The sequence below is a fragment of the Agelaius tricolor genome, unplaced genomic scaffold (genome assembly GCF_023055355.1).
Source record: "Agelaius tricolor isolate 1412-34295 unplaced genomic scaffold, bAgeTri1.0.p SCAF_23, whole genome shotgun sequence".
Taxonomy (NCBI): domain Eukaryota; kingdom Metazoa; phylum Chordata; class Aves; order Passeriformes; family Icteridae; genus Agelaius; species Agelaius tricolor.
The window spans coordinates 8,551,827-8,575,812 of NW_027269283.1; the positions used below are offsets into that span (position 1 = coordinate 8,551,827).

The 23,986-nt window shown below is 45.9% G+C and overlaps 1 protein-coding gene across 1 annotated transcript in view; it reads right to left on the bottom strand.

Annotated features, from left to right (window-relative positions):
* Nucleotides 1-599: 599 nt before the first annotated feature.
* NTSR1 (neurotensin receptor 1) overlaps nt 600-23,986 on the bottom strand; it is a 55,608-nt gene continuing 32,221 nt past the window's right edge. Inside the window, exons 2-4 of the mRNA XM_071447096.1 lie at nt 18,407-18,608; nt 8,037-8,127; nt 600-5,369 (exon numbers count right to left, since the gene is read on the bottom strand). Coding sequence (XP_071303197.1) covers nt 5,120-5,369; nt 8,037-8,127; nt 18,407-18,608 — 543 coding nt within the window. The 3' untranslated portion in view covers nt 600-5,119. The remainder of the gene's footprint in view (nt 5,370-8,036; nt 8,128-18,406; nt 18,609-23,986) is intronic.

Here is a 23,986-nt window from a genome sequence, read left to right on the forward strand (position 1 = left end):
GCTCCCAGTGCAATAAAGCCCCAACCTGCTCAGTTTTCTGGGCAAAGCTGCTGCAGAATAAGGGCCAAGATACAACATCTGTAACATCTGCCCTGCAGCAGGGAGCAGCAAGCAGGGGAGACTGGCAAGGCAGGAGCTCAGACCCTGCAGTGCCACTGGGATCCCAGCACTTGGAGCTGCTCAGTCTGGAGTCAGATCTCATTATTCCCACACTTCAGGCTCCTGCACCCCAATGCTCCAAGTCCTGGATGCTCCCAATTGCTGTGCCCAACAGCAGAGCAGGACAGATCTGATGCTTTTAACAGATCCCAGGAAGGATTTTCAGGACAAACATCACTGGTAGGAGTGCCCTTCACACCTAACCAGCCCCCCTGCTTGTCTGCTGAGCTGGTCAGAAGCAGCAGCTGATGTTTGGATGTGTTTGAGCTGCAGAGTGCAGGGACAGGAGCACCCAGGGCCCTTCTGCAGAGGAGCTGCAAATCCCAGTTCAAGGCCAATGGGATTCCAGCAGTTTAGACCCCAGGCAGGGTGTCTGTGCTGATAGCCAGGCTGTGTGATAGAGGCACACCTGACACTTCAAGCAGAAAACAACCCAAGCCTTAAATTTGGATATTTATTTCTTAGGATCAATAAATGACAAAATAAAATACCATACAGTACAAAGGCTATATCAGGAATTAACCATTTCAGTACACTTTGATCAGTAAATACAGTATCAATAATAGCATGTTACACTGAAAGAGTGTTTCCCATTGCCATACAGGAGGATTCCACACCCTCTTCTTTCCCTTTGTCACAGAAAATATCACAAAGTAGACACTGACACACTTTTAACATTCATTTTTTCCCCATTGAGCAACAGGCCACAAAAAAAATAAAGCACATCAACATTTTGTATCTCAGAATAAAATAAAAATAAAAAGGTGCACTTCAAAAATATTTGCCATAAATACAATATGTGCAGGACTATCAGGTGGCACAGCTGGGGAAGGACTCTGGACCACAAAGCCAGGACACAGCATCATGAAATTTTGGATCAGCAATTTCTACTTTTTAAGCAAATCCAGACTGAGAACAGGAAGAGTGGGTGAGCTGTGATATGTGAAGAACCAGACAGAGCTCCAGCACACACAGCTTTGGTTAAAGAGTCACCAAAACCACAGCCAGGAGGACGCTGGGCTGACACAGCACACCCAGGGCTGCTTCACTGGATGCTGGAAATGCAGAGGTGCTGCTATTGCTGTGTTCACAGCACGTGCCCTGCCAGCCCTCCTGGCTGGTTTCCCATTGAGTTCTCTCCTGAAAAGCTCGCTGAAGTGAGGCTCATGCACCTTGCAAAGACAGACAAGCTCAGCAGAGCATCCCTGCGCTGATGGACTGGCCCGTGGTGAGACCGTCCTGTCTGGGGGAAATTTCCGAATAGCAAAATGACTTTATAAACCTGATTTCACACTCTGCTAAGCTGATGGCTCTGGAAAGGGCACTCTGAAGAGAAACAAAGCCTCAAAATAACATTTGAAGGGGTCACTTGATGGACTCTCTTCAGAATGGAATTTCTCAGAATCCATCTGGCAGCACTTCACATCTGCGGGCTCCACAGATTTTAGTCTTTTTTTAGTCAAAACAAACAGTTCCAAACACAGGGAATTTGCATAGATGAGCAGAGGCCCCAGCACTCACCTCTGCTTTGGTGAAGAGTGCAGCCAAAGCAGGGACACAATGGATGGGAGTTCTTGTTCTGTCTAATGGCAAAAGCCATTCACACCAGATTAAATTAAAAAACCTCGTTGAGTTAGCAGTTCAATCATTGTTGAAAGGCATCTAAAGAACCGTTTCTCTGGTAAATATGGGGCAGTTTGTACCTTTTTCTTCTCTACTGTATCAGCCTTCCTTTAAAAGGCCGGGTTGGACAGGGCTTGGAGCAACCTGGTCTAGGGAAAAGTGTCCCTGCCCACAGCAGGGTTTGGAACTGGGTTTGGGTGCTCTAAAGAGCACCCAAAGGTCCCTTCCAACCCAAACTGTGCAGTGATTCTCTGGAAATCACGAAACCATCTGGTTTGCAATCAGCTATCCTCACTTCTTTGAGCTCAAGGGAGCCACACCTCTGAGCTGAACATAGCAAAATCAGGTGAGGATGGGAGAGAGGATAAACCAGCTGTAACTTACACTGCTCAGCTCAAGGTTGTCAGATTTGGCCAGTGGAAGAGGTAGCTTTGAGCTGCAATCTCAGATTAAGGCCATGGACCCAGGTCTGCTTTTCTGTCAAACTGCAGGAACAGAGCTGTAGAAGTCAGCAAACCCCCTGGGTAAATCCCCCAAATCCCCCCAGCTCTTCAGCACTCGAGTGGCCCAAGAAACACTGTGGAAAGAGTTTATGAGAAGTTCCCTTTTACTCCAGCTTTTTCCTGCTGTCATATCAAACCAAAAATAAACCTGCCAGTTTCTCTGAGCTGTGATCAAATATTCTGTAAGCTGCCTGTGTATCTCAGTAGTGAAAATCTAAACCAAGCATCTCATGTGAAAGAACAATTTTTGTACAGTGTCTTCCAAGATAATCAAGCACATTTCAGCAGGTTTGGTGTTGAACAAGTGTAGTAATAATGTTTAATATTTCAAAGCAAATGAGACATGCAGGGTGTTAAATGATAATGAAAGTCAAAGCAATGCAGTTACAGCTTCCCTGGGAGGTTACAGAGAGCTCCTCCCAGCTGCTGGCTGTATTTAGAGGTGAAGTAAAAAAATGTGGGTAATCCAGAAACATTTGAAGTGTCTTGCCTGGAAGGCCAATGTTAAATGTGTGACATCAAGACTCCTCTTTCTCTCAAGGCAGATTTTTTCCCCTCTCCTGTTCATGGCACCTGGATTTTGCCACTAGGCAGGATGAGCAGGTCTTCGTCCAACCTGCCCAAGCATTTCACACACACCATACACACAAAATACTTGCTTTTTTCACAGATTTCCTTCTGAAGAGATCAGTCTCCCTTATTCCTCTTTGTTTCAATTTATTTATTTGTGTGCCACTACCTGTTTTCTTTGTCAAAAAGGAGTCAACAGTCCACGAGCAACAAAAGTGCTTGGTCAAATATAATCTCTGCCCTCTGCTTGGTACAACCAGGGCAAGAAATCACAAGAAGGCATGACAGAACAGAGCTTGCAGTTTGGCTGAATCAGAAGGAACTGAAGCCCCCCTGGCTTTTATTTTGAGCCCTTTCTTTTGCAGGGTTTCTGTACTAGGCATTAAAATCACCTCCCATCCCTGGCAGGTGTGGCTGATGGGCTGCCATGGTGGCCAGCTGGGTACAGGTTCTAAATGACAAAATAAAATACCACACAGGTTCTAAATGCCCCAAAAGTTGTCACTCATCACCAAAACCTCACAGCAAATGCCCCCAGATGGGTGTTTCCTCTTTGTGCTGAGCCCAACAGGACCTAAACCACAAGTCCAGCAAGCTGGACTCAGTGATTCTTGTGAGTCTCTTGAGCTTGACCTGTTCTGTGACTCTGTGATGCAACATCTGCAGCAGGAGATGTCACCAGTGGTCCTGGTCTCCATCACTGTGTGACCCTCACTTGGGCCAGCCCTCACCTCTAGCACTGTGGCTCCAGCTGGGGACCACAGGTGCTCATTTGCTGAAGGGTGACATGGGCAAAGCCCAGAAAGCCAAACTGAGCTGACTCTTCTGCTTTGTCACCTTTCAGAGGCAAGTCCTGCTCTCCTGATGACGTGTGGTGCGAAAGGGGACACCAGGTCACCACCAGCACAGGGTGATTGGTCAGCTCCAGGTTTGTGCAGGTCACTAAAGCCCTTCAGCTTGTCCCAGAGCCCTGTTATTTCACTACCAAAGACTCTGGAGCAATTTGTTATATCATATAAGGGGGCTGTTAGAGGTGGAACCATATGGGAGAAAAGCTCAAGCTCTCCTTACCTCCTCTCTTAAATTTCAAAGAGAATTTTCAGGTCTTGTTTCTGTTCCTCTGGCTTGTTAAAGGAAAGTGGGTTTAGAGCAAAGACTCCCCAGTTTAGAGTTTCTTATGCTCTGCATTTGAACTATGTAAATATTAGGGACACAGACAGGTGTGCCAACGGTTCTGGTAGCAAAAAGTAATAGAAGAAAAGGTAGAACAAGAGGACCTGGTGCCTACAACTGCTATATATGAGATGTCAGCCTTGTGGAAATGGCAAGGAAACAAGTAAAACTGGAATAAGAATGGGAAAAATCTGAAGGTCCCACAGAACTGGGGCAGATTGCTCTTATCTCAGCAGCCTGGAGCCCTCATGAGCTCAGAGTTTTCTCAACTCTTAATGCAAGCCAGCAAACTGTTCTCCCCGGTAAAAAATAGGATTTGGCTGTATGGCAAAAGGAAGATTTTTCCATTTCTGTTCATTTTCAGCGCTCCATCTGGGCACAGCCTCTGCATTCTTGACTTTGCCAGAGACTCTGCTGCAGTGGTGCCAAAGCCAGGCACTGTGGATGCCCTAAAGCCAAAGGTGACACCTCTCCCCAGGCCACAGCCACCCCAGCCTAGGTAAGGCATCATCTGTTCTTATTTAATTTCAAGGAGCCAGAGAGGCTCTCTTGAGCACCTCAGTCATATTCCTCACAATGGAGATATATTTCTAAAATAACCACCTGGCTCCCTGAGTTTTCACTCCTCGTTCATTGAACATCCCACAGATAAGCACATCCATTCTCCAAGAACATCCCTTTCTGTTCAAACTTCTTTCTCCTCATCAAACTCTCTGCTTGGTGCCACCAGGAGATGTGATCTCAAACCCTTGGATGTGGACACAGCATCTCTGCACTGAGAAAAGGATGAAATGCAGAACAGTTTGGCCTAAGTTGAACACATTTTGGCTTCCCAGTTAACACCACATCTGGATTTATGCCAGACTGAAGTTACAATACATGTAGACATTACTCACAAGAGGCAAGGCCAATGCTTGAAAATAACCTCAAAGTTACTGGCAGAACAAAGCCTATTTTTTCCAACAAAAACGACTTTGCTAAACACATTTGTGTTAGGTGAATTTGGAGACCATGCATGAAAGTCACAGAGGCCTCTCTCAAGTTTTGACTCCACAATGAATTGTGTTCCTCCTCCTCCTCCTCCTTTGGCTTCAGTACGTAGTTTCCCTTGTGACCTGGCTGGAAAATGTGTGGTTGCTGGAGATGCTGTTGGATTTCCTGGTGAAGGCCAGTCGTTTCTTCTTCTTCCTCCATGGCAGGCACAGGATGGTGAGCGTGGAGAGGAAGATCTGGCGGAAGTTTGCCGACACCAGGTTGTAGAGGATGGGGTTGATTGCTGAGCTGACGTAGAAGAGGACATTTGTCAGCATGTAGAAGTAGTGGTAGAAGTTGTAAAGGAAACTGGAAGAACAGATGAAAGAGAAAAATCTGAGTGTGAAGAACTCAAAGTCACAAGGCTGAGAGAAACATGAGCTGCTTTCCAGCTAACCTTCCTAGGCTGCAAACATGAGCTCACCAGAGGTGCCTGGGCCACCACAACCCACCTGCATCTCCAACTGGAACTGGTCAAACATGGACCAGATGCCTCTGTGAAGATACTGCCCCACTCACCAGCAGTTAGAGGCTTAGTTAAGCCCTGGATCCAGACAAGATATTTACCTCATGCTCTCATTTTTCTTTGGAAGCAGTCATTCTGGAACCTGAGAAGCCAGATGGAAATTCGCTTCTGTGTCGTACATACACATTAGCTTGACTTTTTTGGCTGCAGTTCTGATCTACAGAGGTTGCAGAAGAGCCAAACTCCAGGAACAGATGCAGCTCTCTCCTCCCTCTGGCAGTGAGAGCAGCATCAGCTCATTCAATGGGTCCCTGGGTTGGGATTTGTCCATGATGTGGGACAGCATTTCCTGTTCTGGGGGCAAGCTGATGATAGCATACTTCTGAAACACATCCTAACCACCACAATTTAATGTTTTCAATTAGAACTGGTTGAAAATGTTTTATTATCTTTTATGCTTTTGGCTATATCTTTCCTTGGGCCAACTGAGAACAACAGCCCTGAGCTGGTAAAGCATTTATAAACACCACGGATCTCATTTTCAGGAAGATGTTCCTCAGAATCATTTATCTTGGTGAAAATTGCAGATCTTTTTTTCTAGTCTGAGCAGTGTCTAACAAAAGATAAATAGAGGAGTGCTGGACTATGTTGCCCATCTCTCCACACCCCTCAGCACTGCCAAAGACTGCATGGCCCATCCAGTTCTTACAGAGTTTCTCTGTGTAGTTATGAAGAATTAATACTGGAAAAATTTCTTTTCTTCAGGGGCAAGGTACATGTGTTTTTATAAATGAACATGCCAAGCTGCTGCAAACTCTTGCTTAGCCACCAGACTGATAGTTCACTATCATTTTGTAAATTCAGTGTTTTCCTAAAATTAATCATGGTTTTAAAAAGAAGAAAAAAATATTATGTGAACACAGCCACAATGCATAAATTCCCACTAAATGCAGACAGACTTCTCTAAACCTCTTGCTCAAAGCAAGTGCAGTCATTACATAATTGAACAGTGCCTTAAGTGCTTTTCATATAAAAAAGCAAAGGAGAAACAAGAATTTGTCCCAGTGTGCGCCTAGAGCTCTGTTTTCATGCCTGAAGATAGATTTTACAGTGGCTGGATCCACAATCCCATTCAGCAGATTGCTATATCCTAATTTAATGTGTTTCCAGTCTGGAATTGATAGAATTTTAGTTTTTTATTGTTGTTCTCCTTTTTGGTATTGTAGATTTTTTTTTTCCTTTCCCTTGAAAGAAACATTCCTGGTCTCAGGGAGAACAGGGATGTGACATCATGGGAGGAGACACAAGAGAGCATCCCTTGGCATCTCAGCCTTCCTCAGTGTGTGTCCCCAGACAGCATTAGCTCTTAATGACATATTTAAAAATAATAATTAGTTTGGTGGCTGCTTTGCTGGAGAGCCTGGCCTGGTGCCTCAGAAAGGAGCAGGGGATGCCTTTGCACATCTGTGAGCAGTGTCCGTGCAATTATCCCGGAATTCTCTGACAATCTGGACATTTCCTAATCAGCAGCAACTGCTGGCATTTCATTTTGATCCACTCCCTGCAAAACCCAGTGAATAACCTGGCCCAGCCTCAGTAAATAGCACTGGCATTGCCCCACCTGTGCCATCTCCCCTGTCAGGGAGGAAATGTGGCCTCGTGGAGCTGAATTGTGTGCTGACAGGAGCTGCTGCATCTTAGGACTGGGGATCAATATCTCTGGCACAGAGACTGAAATCCACTCTGGGTGTACCAACCCCCCTGTCCAAATGTCATTTCATCAAGGGCTGCCAGACTGAAGCCTGTGCTTGCAGCCCTCAGGAGGAGGAGGAGGAGGGGGAGGAGGAGGGGCTGATGATGCCTTTTGGTTCAAAATAATGCTTCCTGAGGGATTTAGGTAAAGCAAAATTCTTAATTTCCCTGGCAAACACTGAGACATCCAAAAGAAAAAACAAACCAAAGCAGCAATTTGGTTTTTGTGATGGAGTTCACAGGGGTCTTAGGATGAGGGAAGAGACAAGAATGTTGACTCCATGGTTCAGAAGGCTTGATTTATTATTTTATGATATATATTATATTAAAACTATACTAAAAGAATAGAAGAAAGGATTTCATCAGAAGGCTAGCTAAGAATAGAAAAGGAATGATAACAAAAGCTTGTGACTGACCGAGACATTTTGGACAGCTGGGCTGTGATTGGCCATTAATTAGAAACAACCACATGAGACCAATCCCAGATGCACCTGTTGCATTCCACAGCAGCAGAAAACCATTGTTCACATTTTGTTCCTGAGGCCTCTCAGCTTCTCAGGAGAAAAAAAATCCTAAGGACAGGATTTTCCATAAAAGATGTCTGTGACAGGTTTTGAGACTTGAACCTCTCGGCTGGAGAGCGCCTTTGTTCCCAGATCCCCACCTCCACACCTGGTTTGCCCTGGCATCCCCAGCCCCAGCCTGAGCCCCCAGCCTGTCCTGGCATGGGGGGACCATGTCCCCAAACTGTGACTCACTCTGTCCAGTGGCTGGAGGGGACATAGCAGAACATGAGGCGCCGTATGTGGTAAGGGAGCCAGCAGACCACGAAGGCAATCACCACAGCACCTGCAAGGCAGGAAAAAAAGCCTTAACTTTGTGAGCAACTCTCCATCAGGCTGAAAAAGGGACCTGTCTGCTTGGATTTAATTGCTGTAACTGTTTTCCTGCAGCCCCACTTGTTCTTGTGTTGCTGTAGTGCAAAGAATTGATAACCCTGAGGGACAAGCAGCCTGGAAATGTCTGTAAAAACAAGCAAAACAGAAGTAACAGAGAACATCACTAAGCACTGGGGCAGGGACATGAGGAGCAGCAGAATGTACAGATGAAGCACTGGCCATGCCTAGTTCCTGGCTCAAAGGAAACTCTGTTTGCATCTGTGTTTCACGCCCTTGTGGCACAGGGTATTTTGTCCATGGTACTCACAGGGACAGCTGGTGTATGTTTTCCATCCAGGTAGACAGGGAGCCAGGTCCACTCTAATCCCATTAGTTTGTTACTACTGGAGCCACTGGCCACAGTGCTGAGCATCATTAAACTGCTCTTTCTAGTGGCAGGGCTCATCCTTTTGTTCTACATTTGTGCCATACCTGAGATTACAACGTGTTTGGGTCTGGACTTTGTCATAATAAAAATGATCAATTAAAGGGTAAGCAGAGAAAGACACTGTTGCTTTTTTCCTTTCCAGATTCTGAGGGACGTCAGACAATTGAAAATAAAATGCAACAACTCTGAGGCATAAAAGTGCTCTTGATAGAGTGCAGTTGTCAGTCTGGATTAAAAAGCAGATCTATCAGGCAATCGAGAGAAAGATTTGTTTCTTTTGTAATACGTGTTTCAACTTCTGTATGGAGCAGCAGGATTCTGGCAGAATCCTAGCAGGAAATAAGGAAATCTCAGTTAAAACGTAACACAATAAAAGGCAAGAAGAAAATAAAAACTAAATAAAATAATTAAGTTATTTTTGGTCCCAAATTTGCTCTACAGACAACAGGGACACATCACTCTTGTCCTTTATGTGACCTATAAGGGGCTGGGAAGCAGCAAAGCTCTGCTCCACAGTAAGGTACTACAAGTGCAATCTGAATTTGGCACGTGGAACCAAAGGCTGGGGGTTTTCTGCCTTGGGATTGAAAATATTTATGTGGATATGTCCCAAACCCAGACACTGTCATCCCACAGGGACCAGGCTGTAGCTCAAGATGTGTTTCCTCTTGGATAATGCAGTCCAGGAGGAATAAGTCTAGCTGTGGCTGCATCTCCCCATCACTGATGCTTAGCAAAGAGGCACAGGAGAGCAGAAATTAGAAAATCCCTGGTGTCCAGCTCCCTACTCACACCCTACTCCAGCTCCATGGGCTCCCTCTCTCATTAAACACACAGCTAACAGGGGAGAAGGTTCTATTCCATGATGCATGACAGCATCTTCCAGGAATGCTACAAAAGCCATTTATCCAATAAAGATTTAAGCAACTGAAGGGACATGTTTTGGAAAGAAGGCTAGAGGATCTGTTTTTATTCTCTTGTCCAAGTGAATTCATTTTTTCAAACTGTTCTTTGGCTGCTCTGTGGCCACAGTGGTCACAGATGTAACTCATCACCAGACAGCCTGCAGCCCTTCGGATGCCATCAAGTGAATGAATCTGACCTGTGTCTGATCCTTCCCTGAAGAGGGGACTTTGATGGGACTTTGGCAGGAGAGCCTGCATGATGTGTGGCACAGGAGAGGTGGGACATCCCCTGGGAGCTCGGTGGGAGCGTGGCTGCCTGCCTTGCCCCTTCACATGTCTGCTTTTGGCCTCCTCCAGAAATCCATTTCTCTGCTGGATGGGCTCTTGGTTTGCCCTGGATGGAGCAGCCCCCCTGTGATTCTCCAGGAGATCCCTCCCAGGGGCTGCAGGAGAAGCAAAACTCTCCAGCCTCTCCTCCTACACCCGTCAGCCTCGGGCTGAGGGGAACGAGCCAACACCACAGCTCCAGCCCATCTGCTCTCCCAGTCCTGCCCAGCATTAGCTGCACTTTCAGGCTGCAAAAGCAGCTTCCCAAATGCCTCCAAACACAGGTTCATTCAGGCACATCTTAATTTTTGCAGAAACCTCCACACTCTGGCACTTCTCAGCTGCTCACCCCTGTGTGCAGCTCTTTAGGAACGGCGGGATCCAGATTCTTTCCACAGCCAATTATAAGAATCTCACACATCTGCTTGTTAAATTTACCAACACGTTAAATGAAAGTGGTTTTCTCCTGGTAAATGATCTCTGCTTCTTCTGCTGCTCAGGCAATGCCGTGCCAAATAATATGGATCTATAGTAACAAAAACACATATTGAGAGAAGTATCTGCTTAACATCAGCAATTAAGTAATCTGTGATAATTCTGTAATATCACAGGCAATCACTCTACAATTAAATCTCTATTAAACATGTGAAGTGCACTGGAGACACTTGTGGTCTGATTTGGAAGTCCCAGCTGGGTGACACACTGTGCAGTTCTGTGCTGCACAGATTAGGAGATCCCGACCTGAATTTGTCACCCTTAATCCGTATGTTTTCATTTTGTCACACAAGGGATCAGGCAGATTTAGGGTGGCAATCCTGCCCTCCTGGCTCCTCTCCCCTGGGAGGAATATGAAACATGAGACTGTGTTTACTTTCACCTAATACAGAATGAAAATTCCCTTTTCTCCCAGATACCTGGTTCCTTTTCCTGCTGTTTTGTTCTGCCTGTCAAAATGGTTGAGCTGTAAGACAAATCCTGGGCATGCTGTCTGCCAAAATGATTTTTTATTGTTGTTATGAGCTCCTAGGATGTGTTCTTCATCATCAAAAGCCTGACACATGGGTTCCTTTGGTGAAGTAAGAAGGAGCAGGTCAGCCTGCTGGAGCTGAGCGCTGCAGGGGAAGGGTTTGACTCAATATGTGATGGGGTCACTGTCCAGGATGGTGTTTGTGAGGTTGGAGATTTCCTGCCTTTATTTTTTGAACTAAAAATAAACCAGACACATCCCTCACTTCTAATTAATTCAATAAGGTTTTAATAGGAGCAGAGCTGCTCCATGAGCTTCTGATATTTCCCATAATTGAGCAAATGAGGTGCCAAACCTCAAGGCTGGGGAGTGGATGTGGGACCCCAGCAAGATGATCCCAGTGTGCCAGGGGTGGCAGGGAATGATCCTTCCACCAATGTACGCCCTCATTTCCCTTCTAAATCAAACTCCCAATTTAAATGTGTATTAAACCATGAATTATTACATCCTGTGTTTTTCTATTTTGTCTTATAATGGCTCTTTTCTCTGCCTGTTTGAACTGCATGCCAAGGAAGAAGGGGAGAGGAAGGAGGAGTGGCAGAGGACGAGCCCTGGTTTGTTTTTCCTTCAGGAAGTCCTGCAGAGAGAAACATCAATTCTGACTGACATCTTTTTCATTGTGAGGAGATTTAAACTGTGCCAGTCTCTGCTCTCAGACTCAACTGGACATGGCAGCAACCCTGGAAGTCAAATTTTATTGAATCACACTGAGGGTTTCATTTTGCCTTGTGCGTACCCTGGGCTGAGGCTGGGGCCTGCCCTGCTCCAGGAGCTCCTCTGGGTTAGCGTGGGCACAGGGCAGGGCACCATGAGTGGGGAGGCCTTAGTTTGGCTGGTTTGGCTGAGCTCAGGAGTGGGCTCAGGAGGGGTTTGCAGCCCCCATGGCCTGGTGGGGCCATGTGAGGTTCACAGTGACTCAGAGCGCTGGGACGGTGACGGGTGAGGAGCCACAGAGCTCTGACTCACCCGGAGCTGCTGCGGCACAAAGCTGGGCTGGGCTGGGCTGGCGTTCTCCTCCTCCTCCTCCTCCTCACTTCATCTCCTCCAGCCCCTCTGGGATGCTGAGTCACAGCCCTGCAGCCCCAGGCCGGCCCTGGGCGAGGGTATCCCTCTGTCCTGTCCTCCTTTCTCCAGGAGAGGCAGAAAAGGGAAGCTGCTCCTCCCTGCTGCTGCTAAGGCCTCCAGAGAGGCTCGGATCCATCCTCCCTCGATAGTTTTGTCCAGGCTATTTCAGCCAATTTATTTCTTTTTCTCTGCACTTGAAGGGGATCTGAGCCACATACAGATGTGGAGCAGCACGGTGGAATTCCTGAGCAAAGGCAGGAGATGTCTGGGGAGGCGTTGGCACCCATGAACAACAGCTCTCAGCTTTTTGTGTGCTTCAGACTCATCCCCAACACTGCCCAGGGGGTACACACCCACCAGCTGGTACTAATGAGGTGCACAGAAGGTTATCAGGGTGGTTTTTGGAGAAACAATCCTTGTATATCCCAGTCTCCTGGGCTTTATGTACTTATTTAGTTGATGCCATTACAAGAGAAGCTCTCCCAAAGAGCTGCTTGATCTGAGAGGTGGTGAAAGCTGGGCCAGTGCAGGCACAGCTGGCACTGCCTCCCTCAGCCTCGAGGTGCTGTTTATATTAACGTGATGCTCTACCTGACAGGCTCTTGGCAATATTTATATCAGCAGTCCCCAAAGTAGGGGTTGCAGGAGCCCAGTAAAATTAAAACTACTTATGCTGGTATTTGGGTCATAAGGCTGTGGAATAAAGGATTTCCATAAAAGTCAGTAACAATCAGCAGGGTTTGGGGACCACCAGCATGAACCAGGAGTACTCAAAGAAGAAACTGGGAGTAACAGTGAGCTTGAGAAGTCCTCAGCTCCTTTAAATACCACTGAAAGCACACAACATTTGCTGGATACAATCCCCTAATTCTCCTGAACGTATGATCAAAAAAACCCCAAGTTATTCTTTATTAGTGAAAGTGAGACAGCACAGAGAATGGAAAAACCTTTTGGCATTCAAAATCAACATATTTCACCCAGACTATATTCTCCAGTCCTGATTTTAATGGCTTCAGATGACAGATTTGAAAATAGATGTGAATTCCTTCCCCAGCTCACGCCAGTGGTTAAATCATCCCCTGGCATCTGTTCCATCCATAAGGGGCAAGGCAGAAAATACAGATTAAAGCTGGCCCATGGACAGGCACTAGCAAGCAGCACAGCACTGTTGTCCCAGTGCATACTGGGGTCTCTTCCCAAGTTTCCTTCTAAGGTAATTATTCTTTTGGAAATTAGAGAAGTTGCTTGGTTCCATTTAAACTTCATTCATGACATTTCCCCTGGGGATGTCTGGATTTTTGGAGGAGAAGAAAAAAGGAAGAGAATTTCCTCTTTGAAAGGTAAAGAAGGGATTCCATTTTATCCTCACCACGTTCAAGTCTCTTTCTACTTGGTGAGATCCGGTGTAACCTGAACTGGCTTCCTCTGCAGCCCTGTCTTCTTTCCCCTCCAGTTTTGAGTTTCACATATCCTTTGTTCCTCCCAGAACAGTTTCTGCTCATCAGAGGGACCCTGGAGCTGTATTCACTGCATGCTTCCACACTGACTAAAGTCCTGGCCTGACTTCATGTTTAGAATCACATTAGTTAACTTTTTAAACACTCACACTGTCACGGCTTAACACCTGGAAAATCTGCTGGGAGGGCATGGCCAATGCTGGAGTTTTCTGCACAGATGCAGCCACAAGAACCTGCAATTGCTGCAGGAATGCTGTGCCAGGCCAAGCAAAGGGACAGACACATCTTGGGAGAGGGGAAAAAAGAGACTCCATGCCCCAAGAGGTGCAGCCACCCCTGGTTTTGCTCCTTGGAGGGTGTTCATGGAGCACTCTGATGCTGCTCATTTTATCTCACTTGGCAGGCTGCAAAGCAAACCTACAACTACAAACATCTCTGGGAAATATATACAATTGCTAAATAGGTAATTTATCCTCCCAAATTTCAGTGTGACACTTCAGCTGTTAAAATCAGCTTCCACTCAAGCTTAATGCCGCAGGGGTTTTGCTGAACTCCACTTGGAGTTGCTCAGACTTTTTATTAGAGATACAAACTGCCGTGAATTTTGTTCCTTTCTTGAAAAGAAATGATTCATGAGCAAATAAATCTGCTTTCCTTAGAATACAGGAATTATGAAATACAACTGTTTAAGGAGTTTTAGACTGGTGCTCTTCTGTGTATTGTGGCTGCAAAGTATGAGCTATTCCTGTCTGTAGGCTGGTTAAAGTAAATCTCATGGCAATATTCTCCTCCTGAGATGAATAACTCAGACTTGGAGCATTGGTGAGGAGAAATGAATGGACTCTTTAAAGTGTTTGTTCAGAAGGGGAATTATTAATGCACAAATTAATGAAATACGTGGATACATCATTAATTCTTGGCCTTTTTCTTGTATTACTAGATGAAATATAGAGGCCTCAATAATTTAAAAATTCACAGATGTTCAGTAGAAAATGCATCTTGACTTCACTTGCTAAGAGGCATTTTACTGAAGCATCACCCAGCCAGCTGTGGGAGACTGAAGGATATTCTTTTAATTGGCTAAACCTTTAAGTGCTTTATAATTGCTTTCACTAAGCAGCTTCAGTGACAGAGCAAACGCTACCTGGAACTGATTACATTTTAATAGGCTTAGCCAATGTCCCCCGTGCAAAGCCTCCCCTTGATGTCCATCAATTTGTCTCAGTGTCATTATCAGAGCTCAGCTGTGCCATCCAGTAACTCCTGCCTCCCTTCCATCCACTGGGAATGGTCTGACAGGCAGCCAGGAGCTGCTGAGGGCTGCCTGGAGGAGAAGGGGCTGCAGGCAGGGGTATTGGTGGGGGTATCAGTCCATGCCACCAAACTGGCCCCTTCCCAAAAGACATTTTGGCTGAACAGGGCTTTCATCCTGAGCCAGGCTCAAATACACCCTGATTTTTGAGCAGTAGAGAGAATTGGGGTTGGTCAGCCTGGGGCTGTTCAGTGCCTAAAGGAGCTCCAAGCAGGCTGGAGAGGGACTTGGGACAAGGGCCCGGAGTTACAGCACAGGGGAATGGCTTTAAAGTGAAAGAAGGAAGGGTTAGACTGGATATTAAGAAGAAATTCTTCCCTGTGAGGGTGGGCAGGCCCTGGCACAGGGAAGCTGTGACTGCCCCTGGATCCCTGGAAGTGCCCAAGGCCAGGTTGGATGGAGCTTGGAGCAGCCTGGGATAGTGGAAATTGTCCCTGCCATGGCTGGGGTGGAATGAGATGAGCTTTAAGGTCCCTTCCAACCCAAACCATTCCATGATTCTATGATTGTTCTGGTGTGTGTGTGTGTGTGTGTGCATGTGAGTATTTAAGGTTATTTAGAATTTTATCAAGTGATTGGCACATCAGGCTGTGCAATCAGAAAATGTTCATACTTCTGTGAAGCATCACACAGCTTTGGGAGACTCAGCATTCCAGGGCTCCAGCATAGCCAAGGAATAGCAACACAAACTGCAGGTGTTTAATGGAAGGAATTGGATGGGTGAAGGAGGGTGTGCAATCTCTTGATGGAAGGTATTTTTAACAATTTTGCCCTGATATCTTCAATAAAAAAGCTGGGAAGCTGTGGGTGCCTGGAGCCCTCTGAATTTGAATCCTCACACCTGAGTTCTGACAGCAGAGAGGGAATGGCAATCAGGAATCTCTTGCTTACTGACTTAATGAGTTGGCTCCCAGGCAAGAGGCCTGACACATCCCTTGATCCTGATCACCCTCATTATTTTGTACATGACCACAGTCAGACAGAGCCAAGAAAACACACAAATGCTACCAAAAGGGAGGAAAACACTGTTGTGGATGTTTTGAATGAGGCCGTTAGCCTGGCCACTTTTAGCTCTTATTTCAATGTAAACAAATACTTAATCCCAGTACATTTGGAGCAGGGAAGTTTTTTGCTGCTCTGATCTTACCCAACAGCTCTGCACACCATGAATGACAAAAAATTGTTTTCTAAGCACTGCTTTTACAAGTTCTGAAACATTTCACCCTTAGACCTAAATCAGCCTTCTCTGTACCTCAGGCCAAAGTTCACTTTTGGAAATGGAAAATTCTTCACCCCCATGAAGCTCTGATACTCTGCCAGCAGTTTTATAAGGGGGGACAAGTGTCATTTTTCTTTTCTTCCATAAATGAGCCCAGACTCTGTTCATGATTTTGGCTGTCATGGATGCCAGGATAAATCATGTGAATCCTTGTGTATTCTTTGCTACTTTTCAGACAGCTCAGAGACCTGGGTTATCAAAATGTAACTCATGAGGAACAGGTGACAAAAGTGTGAACCAAGCACCTCCAGTAATAAAAGAAAAAAAAAAAATTTGTATCTGAAAAACTGAAATGCAGAGGATTTAACTCCCATTTGCTGGATAAAGAGAGCATTTCTGCATGGTGGAGTGAATCACAGACAAAAGTGAGGGAGGATTTTTTATTTGCTGGATCTTCCTCAGCACAGAAATGCAGCAAACAGCTGCCCTCTCATTGCCTTCCCAGCAGGGAGGGGAGCTCAGTCCTGCTGCTGGGCTGGCCCTGAGGGGATGCCTGGAATATCTGGGCATCCCTGCACAGGGAGCCCCCATGGTGCCACATCTGACCCACTTTTGAACCCCCTCAGTCTCCAGACTGAAACCCTCACTTTTGCCAAATATTCTCAGCTTTTGCAGTACACAGCAAACCCAAAAATTTGCCTGGAGAAGAAAAAAGAGGAAGCAGAAGAAGATGAAAAAGAAAATTACGCTTATTGTTCAGAAAGTGAAGGGTTGTTTTTCAGTGCCTCAGAGGAAATGTGGACCTGTGGGTGAGGGGTGCACTTCCTCCAGTGCTGAGAAATGCCAGATGTAAATTTAGGTTTCTCTGCTATTATTCATGAAGAGCTCTCTCTTCTTGATGATCAAAGAGGATACAATACTAAAAGGAGAGAGAGGGAGAGGTGTGTGAGGTGGTGTAGTAGAGTGAGGAAAGGCAGCTTCTCACTTCGTGGCAGCAGACAGAAGTGTTAAAAAACAGAAAGGGATAGCAAGGAGCAGGGTCCTGGTGGGCTCAGTGGGGAAGCAAGGCTCCCTCCTCACCCACCCCTGGGAAACAGTTCATTGGGTGCAGAGACAGTAAACAAACACAGTCCAACGAGGTAATTGTGGGGAATTTAATGTCCCCTCTGTCTCTCTTTCCTTTTTCTCAGTGGGTGTTTTCCAGTTGGGAATGCACACGTGGCTCACCTATGGCACAGGCAAGGAGTGCAGCATGGGATGCATTCCTTGTGAAAAACAGCTGGGAAAGTGTCATGGAGGCTCCTTGTGCCTTCTCTAGGGATTATTCTCATTGGAAATGTGGTCTGAGCCAAAGCATTTCAAATACCAAGATGTCCCATCCCTGGAAGTGTCCAAGGCCAGGCTGGACAGGGCTTGGAGCAACCTGGGATAGTGAAAGGTGTCCCTGCCTGTGGCAAGGGTTTGGGACTAGGTGAACTTTAAGGTCCCTGCCAACCCAAACCCTTCTAAAAACACCAGAACATCAGAAAGTTTTCTGCTAACAAATTCTCCCCATCTCGTGTTTGAAATCACTATGGGCACCCTTTGTTAGATATTTTGGGTGCTATTTTTGAGCAGCTTTTGCCTTATCCTCTCTACGGTTAAGCTACCAGATTCTTTGGTCTTTTCCTCAGTTTATTTAATCAAGACATCCACTACTCTGCAGTACAGCTCAATTCCTGAGTGCAGGATCTTTTATTCAAGCTCTGTCTGAACCAGAGCTATGCAGAAAAAGGGAAGTAATGAAACAACACAAGCAAGGCTTAAATTGCTGTCGACTAAATCATTAAAATGCTGGGTTGGTTTTGCTTTTCTAGAGTGAGCAGGTCTGCTCCTTGGCTTTGCAAACCAATGAGAGGAATAGTGGATTTGTCTTTACAAATAAGCTGTGGGTCTGCTGGTAGATAAAACCAGCACTGGGAGAAAAAAGAAACAATGGGAAGGATTCCACTGATTGATGAATGGAATAAAACATTTGCTTTTACAAATAAACTTTAGGTTTGCTGATAAATGAAATTAGACATTGAGAGATGAAAGGAACAATGGAGAAGAAAAACCCCTAAATTCAGTAAGAATTAAAAATGAAAAGGGAGGGTTATACATTAGAGGGGAATCTTTGGGATCAGGTATTCTGAGAAGTCTGAACCACTCAAGTACCTCAGCCAATGGAGAAAGAGAGAGGGAAATTGGAATAAAAAGGGAGGCTGCGTCCTCCAAAAATCTGAGAGATCCCAGGGGAATGCCCCATGGCCTCTCCCTTTATTCGAATAAAGTAAAAGGACTTCTCTGTGTCCTTTTTGGACATAAACCTCTGGTGTTTGTGGATTAATTTTCCTAACACCAACAAGCAAAGACAAAAGGAGAGGGCGTTTTGGGCTCAAGTGTTTTCCCGTTCCCACCTGTTCCTCTTGCAGTCCCATCTCTTTATTCCCCAGGGAAGGCCATACTCACGCAGGACCCTCACGCCGTGCTTCAGGGCTTGCACTCTGCTGGGCTCCATGGACATGCTGAGCATGGTCTGCTGCCCTCCAATGGTGCACACCTGGTTCTCCTGGGCCGCCTGCCTGAACATCACCAGCAGCTGGTTGGCGATGATGGTGTTGAGCACCGAGATGACGACCATGGGGAACACGAAGGAGATGAAGGTGTTCACCTGCAGGGGAGGGATGGGGCACAGTCAGGGAGAGGAGCAGCAGAGCGGGAGGTTGGGTTTCATTTCCCAAAGGAACAGAGGAGCAGCCTGCAGTGGAAAGCTTTCCCTCCTCTTACTCAGCTGGTTTTGGAGGTTTGTTGTACAGAGGGAGAACTCAAACGCTGCTGACGCAGGTTCGTTCATGTCAGTGAACACCCAAAAAAGGCAAAATCATTCATGTCTAATCTGTTCAGATCATTCATGTATTTTCCCCTTTTCAGTGCAGTTCATTGCCAGGAATGTCTTGTCTGAAACATGCCATTGATCTTTTCATCTCACAACCAGCAGGATGCTGCTTAGCTCTCATCATGCATAGCATGACTTCTAAATAACAGTGTGTTATTGTGTTATTGTCTTTTTCCTGCATTATGAGCCCTCCTTGAGATCTTTTTAACTATCTTTTTTTTTGTCTTGTGTCCTTTCCTTGTGGATTTAATGACAGTGTTTTGTTACCTCATAACTACGTTAAATAAACCTTGTGCCTTAAAGGATTAAAATTGATCAGAATAAACAAGTGGAAATTGTAATGTTTTTAGTACAAATTATTTGATTACTACAGTTTTGATAAAATTAAATGGAGGATCAAATTAAGCAGTGATTGAATCAAGTGGAAGTCACAGTTCATGTCAAATGCAAGGCTTTTGGGCTGTTTAAAAACCCCAGTGGAACTGAGCTTGGCAAAGTGCAGCCCAGGGAAACAGAGGCATGTGTAAGGTCTGTCTGCTCATCTGCCATGTGGGATGGGAGCTGCTCTGCAGAGCCCCAGAGCTCATCCTCTCTGCTGGGTGGCACAGGAAGAGGCTCAGCATATCACTCAGCTGAGTGTGGAACAAATGAAAAGCCCTTCAAATTTTTAGAATTTCAAAATATTGACAAGAATTGAACCGTGCTGCAAATCGCTGTGGAAGCAATTGTGTTAGAAATGATAAAATGACAAAAAGATGGAACTGTGAAACTCAAGAGGGAATTTGCTCAGTGGGAGGGCTCCAAGGTAGGCCAACTTCTTCCCTAGACAGGGACTTATCTTTCACCTCAGTGATGCAGGACACAGAACAGCCCTGCACTCCAAGCCAGCGCCAGGTCCCTGTGCACATTGCAAAGCCTCACCTAGAGACAGGCACTCCATCTGCTGGGATGGAGATATCCCCTCTCTACCCAGCCACCCCTCTGGACCATCACCACGGTGGGCAGGGTACCCTGTACACCCTGTGCTTGGTGCAGATCTGTGGCCTCTGTGCTCTGGGGGGATTCAGAAATGCTGGAGGTGAATGGGAATCACCCAACCACACCCCCAAGATGCTGCAGGGCATCCGTAAAAGAAATGAGCAGCACATAAGCACAAGGGAGCAGAGGCACATCAGAAACACTTCATTTTCTTTGTCCATAGATCTGAAGCAGAAACTCCTCTCCTGGTGAAGACAAGCTTTGTGGTTGTGGCCCAGGTTTTCTTTGGATGGATCAAGCCTCTGTACAACCTCGTGCTCCGGAGCTCAATGTGTTAAGCGAAAGCACCAGCTGGGTTCTGTCTCTCTCCCGCATGGTGAGAACATCCTCTCCCGTTGATGCTGGTAATAACAACAGAGCTCCTCTGCGGGCTGAGCGAATTCCTAGATACACCCCACCACTACAAGCTGCTAATGGCCTCTTTTATTAAGTATAAAGCAGTTTCCTATGCTTCTAAAAGATCTCACAGCCTCGTGTATATAAAGAAGAGTTATCTTCAGGAGTTGCCTCCACAGGCTAAGACAGATCATTCAGCAGTAAGGACCAACTGTTTAACCCTTGCACTGCAGCCAGGCTGAGCTGGAGCACATGGGGGGAAATGATTGCTCAGATTTACCAGGTCAGACTGAGACATGAACCCTGCAGCTCCTCACTCCAATTTCTGTGGCTTTAGCTGCAGAATGCCCTTCCTCTTGCCCACTGCTGAACAATGTCTGCACGTCAGCAAAATGCACCACTTAACTCTGGAAATGTTTCACTCTGTCACCTGAGATTCAGGATTTATTGGTTTTCATTCTAAAATTTTGCCCTAGCTGTAAATTACACTTGCCTGATATAATTTTGCAGAACTCTAAAAGTCTCTTCCAAGCTGTCTTAAAAGCCTTCATTCATTCCATAGTTGCATTGTGAAGTCTTTTAAAGAGCTTATGAAATTGGCTAGAATAGCATTGACTTTCCCTTTTAGGAATTGTTATGATAAAAGTGGGAATATTGCATAGTTTCCATCAAAGGCTATATTTAAAGATTTTTTTCCCTGCCTTGATTTGTAGCAAAACTCTCATATATTAAAAAAAAAAAAAAATTAAAAAAAAAATCAATATTTTCCCCAGTAGCAGAATGTTTTAATTTGTTGAAAGAATTATGAATTATTTGTAAACACAAAGTCCCAAAGTACATAATGGCGAGAAAAGCCAATTTTCCTAAGAAAACCATTTAAATTCCCCGTTTTTCTGTCAAGCTGCTTGCTGGGAGCCCAGCACACTGTGCACATCAGTGCAGCAACACTTCATTTTCAGGTGACTTTGCACACTGCTGGAGCTGGTGCCTCCAACAACTTCTCAAAGCCAGTGGAAAATTTCCCACCTGCTCAAGAGGAGCTGGTGTGGGATCCCAGGACTACATACTCGAAAGTTCAGGAGCAGGAAGACTTTTGGAGGTGATTAATGGGATTTTTTACAGTGTCTCCAACATCAGTGGCCACTTTGGAAAAAAATGGGGTTTGGATCCCTACTAGAAGACAAAACTTTTTTTGTTAGATACATCTGAAGGCAAGGGGGGTAAAATTTATGAGTATTACACCTGTTTATGGGTCACCTTTGCTCCCAGCAAAACTCCATCACCTGAGCCACCTGCAGCTGGCTGTTCCCATGGTCCATTAGCAAAAGATTTTGGACAGGCACAGAAAAGATGAGTTAGATCTTGGAGAACTGGTTAAAAGTAAACACACCGGGCTAAAGGCTCTTCTGGACATTCAGTGGCAAATTCAACACTGTAAGTATTTCTGATAAAAACAGCCAAGAATCAGAACCACTCACAACATTTTAATTGAAAGAGTTTTGATGAGAAAACAGAAAATGTTCCAATACTGACAACATAAAAGATTTTTGAACACAGGTCTTGTGTTTTCCCTCATGCCTTTTTTTCCAGATAAGTAAATAAAATGCCCCAAAGCCAGTGAGGCAAGAAATGCTGGTCCCAGCATCAGCACAGTGTGGTGCATCCATGGAGCAGCAGCAGGAGCAAGGCCCCTGGAGTGGGCAAGGGGGCCAGCTGAGATGAAGGGACAATTTTAACCCTGGGTTGTGCCAGGGATTTTGTGTCAGAGATGAGAGATGTTCCCTTGTAGCCTGATGAGTGAGGGGAGAGCAGAGCCAATCCTTGCTCGCTGTCAGCTCAGCCTCTCCAGGGACACAGCCCCTTCCAGCACTGAGCTGGGATGCCCAAACAGATTTGCTCCCTTTCTTTCCAGGGCTGAGGGAAGGACAATTGAAATGGAGAGAGAAGTGTGGATGATGAGGAGCTGGGAAAACCTCATTTGTACCCCTAAGTTTCTGTCATAGCTCGTTTCCCCGTGCACACCTGGGGAATGCTGTGAGATGGCTGCAGCCTCCCTGTGCTCTGCTGGGGAGGATTCTCAGTGCAGAGACTCCTGGGGAAAGGGGTGAGAAACCCCAAATGAGCTGAAAACTGACTCAGGAGGAGATTTGTCCTTGCTGGTTTCCTGGAAGTGACGAGGGAGAGGGCTGAGGATACAGCACATCACTTGATTTGTGGTTTTGAGCAGATCTATTAAACCACAGAGCCACACTTTAACAATATACCACATTCTGGTTCACCTCATTTCCAATGGAAATGGAAAGTAAATTATCCTCCCCCTGACTGTGGAGGCAGTATTGTTAGCATATGTCAATCAGGGAAGCACATTCTGCTACAACAACATTTGGCTGCCAAAAAATCTTATTTGACTAAATGTACTTTACAAAATTACTGGTTATCTCACTCGGTAGCCAGAATTAGCATTTTTTTAACCAGCCAGTGGATAATTTCAGCCATTAATAAGCACAGTACTGCATTCCAGGATACAGCAATCTGTGCAAGACAAAGCAGGGCAGGGGAAGGTACATCGTGTTGGGATGCCAAAGGGAGCATTTGGCAATGGCACTCGTGTTTGATGTTCACAGGATGTGTTTGATGAAAAAAAAAACATCCACAGGGTTTTTTTTCCCCCACAGTAAATAAATAACCATGTAATTAACCCCACCTTTACATTAGCTCTCCAGCTCTCCATGCCAAGTATCTCAGGACTGTCAGGTAAATGCCATTCCTTAGCTGCAGCAGGACAGGAGAGGTTAGTGTTTGTGAGTGATAGGAGAAAATAACCCTGCTTTTGGAGCCAGTAACTGGCATAGAGAAAAGCATGGAAGCTGGACAACTGCGGCCTAGTAAGGGAATTTATCTCCTCTGGAATTTTTTGAGGGGAGCAGTACTGCAATGTGTTGGCTCTGGTCCTTGCCTTGGATCAGGGCATCCTGGGATGGGAGCACAAATGCTGGGTAAAGAGGAATCTCTGGCCAAGTGCCAAAGCCTGTGTGTGTATCTGGAGCTCTACCAGTGCATTTGAGCTCGACCTTTGCAGGCTGCCAGGTTTCTCTGGGGCAGGTTTGCCTGTCACACCTCATTTTGGGCAGCTGCTCTCTCCAGAGCCCTGACAGCGTGGCAGGGGTGACACAGCTGTCACCCTTGCCCAGAGGTTGGCTGCTGACCGGGCTGGGGGGCACTCTGTGCCCTCTGCAGACACTTTTGGTGGGGATGGTGGAATCCTGCATCCCTGCAGGGCTCCCTCACAGCACCACAGTGACACAAACCCCACTGAGCTCAGGTGTGTGAAATAACCCTCGCTTTTCCTCCCAAAGAGGGACAGGATGCAAATATCTGTGTAGATCCAGGATATAATAGCCCATTATCTTAATGAATAATCAAAGAAAAGATACCAAAACCCAGCTATTATTTTTCTCTTTGAAGCACCTTGATAATTGGCCACAAAAGCCTCTGTTTGTTACATCCTGATATACCCCGTGCCTCTTCTACCCAGCTAGAGGTCAGTACACATTGCACACACGTTATCCAAGGTAACAGAGTGTGGCTGTGTGAATTGCTCTGATCTCACCTCAAAGAGCTGCCCTGTCCACCCCCTGGAGCTGCAGGAGCTCAGAGAGGCTGAGGAGCACCTTCCCTTGTGCCTCAGGGAGACCTTTTCAAACTCGCTGAGTATCAAGCCCCAGACATTTCAAAGAAAGGTTACAGTGATGGAAAATGTGTAGCCACCAGTCACAGGT